Source organism: Ctenopharyngodon idella, chromosome 5, assembly GCF_019924925.1.
Source record: "Ctenopharyngodon idella isolate HZGC_01 chromosome 5, HZGC01, whole genome shotgun sequence".
Classification (NCBI taxonomy): domain Eukaryota; kingdom Metazoa; phylum Chordata; class Actinopteri; order Cypriniformes; family Xenocyprididae; genus Ctenopharyngodon; species Ctenopharyngodon idella.
The window spans coordinates 36828363-36834362 of record NC_067224.1 but is presented as its reverse complement, the minus strand read 5'-3'; the positions used below and the strand labels follow the sequence as shown (position 1 = coordinate 36834362).

Sequence of the window (6000 nt, the reverse complement as noted above, 5' to 3'; positions counted from 1 at the left end):
CACAGAGCACTGCGTAATGGAGTGCAGCAAAGCAGTGCAAGAATTGCAAAACAGGTTCGGGGGGAGGGTACTTGTCCCCCTCACTGTCTATGGTGGTTTAGTCCACTAGTCAAATCTCCATAAAATCACAATAGATTTGTGGCTTTTAGTCCATGCATGTTTGTTTTGATGTCATCTATATGATGGTGTACTCCAAAACAAGAAGCAGGTGTATACGTTTTTCTCTTTTAAGACCAAAATGATTGATGTCTCATCTTGTATTTTAGTTTTTGTCCAATAAAATCTCCTTAACATGAGTAAATCCCCTCCCCCTACATTATAATGATGATGACCTACCACCAGCGACTGACAACTGCAAGAAGAAAATCAGAATATGTTGGTGTGTCTTGCTTCAGAGTTCATGGATTCAGCTCAGAGTTAATAAAATTATGGATAGATCCAACTGCAACAAGCAGTAATATTATTCTATCAGAATGTGCTACCAAGGCTATAGTAAGGTTAAAGTTAGGGGTTAGTATTTGTTTCAGTGTTTTGTAGGCAGTCAGAACTGTGATTGACATGACCAATGAAATCTTTAGAATCAGTTGCGGGTTTGTGCAACTGGTTTGGGGCATGGCGCTACACTAACTTCTTTCCCAACCATCAAGTTGTTACAAAGGGAAATGACTGGAGATTATTAATTTGGAAGCATCTTCATTTTTTTTGTCCATTGAAGAAAGACTGTAGAAAGAGAGATTGCTAAGAGACATTACAAAAGAGAAAAAGTCAATGGAATATCACTGGAAAAAGAAGGGTTATGATCAGGCATTAAGACCCGCGTTATTATTAGAAAAGCTTTCCAGTGCTGGAGAGACCTAAGCGGGAACGGGGAAGACCTGAAAATGGACGCAGAGGTTGTGTTTTTTCTGCTCCATACCATATGTGAGTAACATTGGTTTTGCTGTTTCACAGAAACAATATATGCTGTTGTTGTAATGTTAGCTATAGTAACAGGACAGTTTTGAGTGTCATTGTTTGTCTGGAGCTGCTGTGCTGCTGGCAACACTTGCTTGTATATATGTGTACTGTATGTTCATTTCTTGTTCTTTCTTCTCATTCGTTCATCATCTTTGCTTCACTTTGCTATTATAAAGAGACATCCACTCTTGAATTGCGTGTTTGTGCATTTTGGGGGCGGAGCAATGAAGCGAGGGGTGTGTTTGTTTGGGTTGATTTAAAATATTAACAGTGTTTCTCAGAAATCACTTACTGCACCTTTAAGTACGCAAACATGGCAGAATCCAAAATCGCATCCTTCTGTACCTGCAGGCGCCAATTAATTAACATTCATTGAGATGAACTTTAGTATTAGGTATTACAGATCTCCAAGACTATTATTGCCACTGAATCAATCAAAACTACAAAAGATACATTTTTAAGATAGTGAACAGAAACAGGCTCTCTACATTTTCATTTTTTTTTTTATTTTAAGTTCATTCCTTTTAACCACATATTTAGCAGTCAACATCAAAGTAGCCCAATTCTTAAAAAGTAACAGCATAGAAATGTCCATTTTTGATTGGATGTAAAACAGACATAAACCTCTTTCGTTTAGCTTACAAGAGGCAGTATATGTTCAAGGGTGTGTGTGTGCGCGCACGTTTGTGTCTTTATGTATATTTGGAAAGGTGTGAAACACCTGAGACGCAGTCACGATAAGTGGGAATGACTGGCGATGGGTTCATTTCAGCAATCAGTTTCTGATAACATCTATTGTTTTCATACATTAGTATGTCTTAAGGCTTTAGCCATTTCGTACTGTACGTACGGTACATAACCAATATATACAAATCAAAAGTAGTACATCTACCCCCCGCGGTGACATCATTGACTGTGACAAGCGCAGCACCGGGACAAAGTAAGGGTTTGTGTTAAAGCGGGAATTCACATCTGTGTGAGTGACAGCACCATATAGTCTTTCACGTAACATTCATAAGTGCAACACATTAGCTATGTCCCGCCACCGGTGTTCACAGAAGACGGCGTATGAGAGGAGTAACGCAGACTCAGAAAGTTGGGGGGAGGGGGAAAAGGTTGAACTACACAGAAAGCAGAGTCTACTTCGTTGGGAGCGGGTCGTGAGAAACTTCAAGACACCAATTTTTAACAAGACACACTCTTGAAAAGGAAGTTCACTTTTTGTTTGCACTTTTTTAAACACTTTTTAACAAATAAAAACAAGACAAAAAAGCATAATACAAAAGGCATACAGCCCCAAACCCCTTGCCCTCCCAAAGAGAAAAAAAAAGAAGAAGAAAAATCGAACCCTTTCTCTCTGTCTGTGGACAGTGACGTCACAAACTAGCGAACATGTATATATACACAGTACACACCACCCTCCCCCCTTTCCAAAATATACACGGTGCTCTAATGCTCTCATGGCTACAACTCACACAAGTTTTATACTTTTTATTTATTTTTATTTTTTTGGGGGGGATTTAAGATTTTTAAAACTACCAAACAGCAGCATTCCATATGTAAAGAATGAACAATCCGATTCGTTTAAATTCCATTTTTGGTGCATCAGTCTAAAAAATTATATATTCTACAATTCAAGATGTCACTTTGTGATGCAACAGTACATTCAAACATACAGATCCTTCACTAGGCTCCTTACAGAACCCACTTGACTCACTAGTGTTATAGGAAAACGCTTCTCCCTAGTCCGATCAGGCACGATAATAACAGGCTACTTACTGATCACCCACTTTCCACAACCGCAGTGCCACCAACAAACTAACAAATACGCCCAATCATATTTTTTTAATGCAGTTTATATTACTTTTTAATGTTTTTTTTTTTTTTTTTTTTAATCGACACATTTTCATTTTGTGCAGGAAAAAATAAAGTTTTTTTGGCTCTACGAGCACAGAGTTAGAATTCAGGATGTGTAAAATAGGTATATATTTATATGTTTCTATAATATAGTGCAAATCAACTACACATTGAAACTAACGATAAAGAGAACCGAAGCAACTAAGGCAAACACTACTTAAATATATTCTCATATATATATACATATAATTATAGTCTATGTTTTAACATATAATGTAGATCAAATATAAATACTTTATCGATATACGTACATATAGGGTATATATCTCTCTTTTTCTGTGAACTATATACACACATCATGACTACATTTAGCTGAAATGGTAAATCGCTGGGTAGCAGGAGTGAAACTGCAATGCAGTGCTGCAGTCACCGACGAACACACACACTCACACTCTTACAATGAGCCTGATGGCGCAAGAGCAGAGGGCTCAGTCGCTCCTACAGTAGGTAATCTGAAGCCTCAGACCTTTGTATCAGTGTCTGCAGTCCATGCAATAACGCAAAGCTCTGCTATACCATGGAATGTGCTTCTAGAATTGCCCTTGTACTTCTAGGGCTAAACAGTCGAGAGAAAAGAAAACGGACAAACATGAAGAAGATGCATCACACAAAAAAAACGCCACTGTCCTTAGAGAGAGAGGAAGAGATACCTGAGATCCAGACGTCAACCCTCTTCCCACCCCCATTTCATAAACCCAACCCACAAACCATTCGAAGAATCTCATGCTGCAAACGCTTCAGTCGTTTCGCCCCTTGGTTGTAGTACTAAAATTCAAGATGGCAGGTCAGGGGGGGCATTTAAAGTATAGCATATGCTTAAAAAACTACAACAAATAGAGATTTTCTTGTTTAGGGATCCGTAGGTAAGTCCAGTTGAGGGGTGTATTGCTACCGCCCTGATGATTTCACACAGCATGAGTATTATGAGTGCTTGCTGGGTAAAACAAAGAGAGGAAACAACAACACGTCAGTGATCTCTGCCCGTGCGGTGACGGGAGCGTCAGGTATTAGACAGTGCAGGTAGATATTTTTTGTTTAAGACTAGCTAACACACTGCGTCTGATACATCACTAAAGTAGCTGCAGTCCCTTCGGAGAGACGTTTTAGAAAACAAAACGACATGACAGCACATCTTTTGACACGAAGCAATCCTTGCCAGGACGGTAGAAGTAACCCTTTTGCTCTGATCTCGCAGCTTTCCCAAATCCGGTCCTTGGTTATTACGCGGGACAAGGCAAAGCTGGCTTCAGACGAGTGTAAAAAGGCCACTCCTTCGGACGTTGTCATCTAAGTGCAAAATACCATGCTCTGGTTGGTTAGCTAACTGGTCAGATGACCCAGCCCTGTGTCTGGACGGTTCAGTTTTTGATTGAAGGAACATAAAGGGCTGCGTAAGACAGCCTGGGTTCGATTGTCCCAGAGTGCGACAGTGACTAGGCAGTGGGTGTGGTATGGTACACATTCTTCATCTGGCTATGAGGTCTTTAAGGGTCTTTTGAGGGTCTTTCGGGAATGAGAATGTCCCAAATCGTGTGCCTCTCTCCAGGATGGTGGGGTGGGAGCAAAGGCAAATGGGTGGGAAGATCGGATTGGTGTGGTTTGGTGAAGAAGGGTCGGCCTTTTCTCCCAGTTAGTGCTGCATATATGAGGTCTGGATGGTGGGTGGCACATCCAAATTCCAATACTTTCTCCGCGCTTCCTCCTCTTGACTCGCACTCGCACACATAGACTGGATTTGTCAGAGCAAGGGAAAGACCTTTTCGTTGTTTCGGTCACAAAGGAGACAACACCGTTCAAGTATTAGAGGAGGACCTGGCTGAAGGTGATTGGAGGTTCAGGTTGAAGTGGTGGGAGAAGAGTGGCTGAGGAACCGGGGGTGATCTGTGCTCTTATAGACTGCAGCCCAGCGCTGGGCTCTTCTCCTGAGGGTTGGCGAGGCGACGGAGACTGGCACTGGAATAGCCTTCATCGCTGCAGCTACTGCGCAAGCTTCCCCGCTCGTCTGAGTCGCTTACGCTGCTGGTGCTCCACTCCAGGTCTCCCAGCAAATAGTCTGTTCCTTCCACGTCAACATCCACCTCTTCTGCAAAGCAAACATAAGAAAAAATTCTTAGGACTGTTTGGCAGGTATTTCTTCTTTATCCTTCCTATGTCTGTAATGCATAACAGAGTGAAACCAAAAAAAACATGAACAAAAAATTGAGATGAATATATTAGATATTAGGGGCTTTCACACCAGGGGGAAACTTTTCATAGTTCCTCAAACTATTGGCTGAAGTACCCGTGTTCGCACCACAGGAACTAGGAACGATTTTAATTCTAGGAACTCCTTTTGGGGGAACTAAATTAGCTCCTACTTCAGAGTAGGATCTAAACCAGCACTATAGGAACTATCAGTGACGCGAGTGTACATTGATTGGTCAAATGCATGCACTGGCAATGGGCATTTTTAAAAAGCCGTGTAAACATATTTACTTTACGAATATGGAAAACAGCGATAACGGCATTTACCTGTTGTCTGCAGCGTTTGGTTCTTTTCTCCGCCTCGATAATATGTAATACTGAAAGTTGTCATAGGAGATTTAGTCTCTTAGCCCCACTTTTTGCTCTTTCAGTTTTGTAAATTATGCGTTTACATTCCATCTCCGTTATCACGAAACCCATGACACAACAAACACCGCTCCGATCACGGCATCCTCCATCCACCGGTTGGAGTTTGTAAATGCCATGCTTAAAGACGCCGCTATCGGCTGCTTCAGAGTTCCTATTCCCAGTGTGAATCCAACCAGGAAAATGGCCCAGGGGAGAAATTAGTTCTCAGGGAACCTAGTGGCTAGTTCCTATAACTGAGTTCCTAGAACTATTCGGTGCGAAAGCCCTTATTTTAACCAAAAGCCCCAGTAAAATGACTTTTAAAGATTTATTTGATGTGATCAAATAATAATTAAGTAATTTGTTTTAATTGCAATTTTTTTGCAAGTATCAGTGGTCTGGGCTAGGGGGATCGCTGGAGGGTAAATTTTTTGTTCTGTTTCATGTGAAGAATCTGGGCAATATGTAAGTGATCTTCATTATGTAAAACCAGTAAAAAACAATTAATCACAAAAAACAAAACTGCCCTATAAA

At 40.9% G+C, this 6000-nt stretch overlaps 1 protein-coding gene across 1 annotated transcript in view; it reads right to left on the bottom strand.

Annotated features, from left to right (window-relative positions):
* Window positions 1-1442: 1442 nt before the first annotated feature.
* mxd1 (MAX dimerization protein 1) overlaps window positions 1443-6000 on the bottom strand; it is a 29516-nt gene continuing 24958 nt past the window's right edge. The window contains exon 6 of the mRNA XM_051893567.1: window positions 1443-4957. Within this exon, the coding sequence (XP_051749527.1) occupies window positions 4764-4957 (194 nt within the window). The 3' untranslated portion in view covers window positions 1443-4763. The remainder of the gene's footprint in view (window positions 4958-6000) is intronic.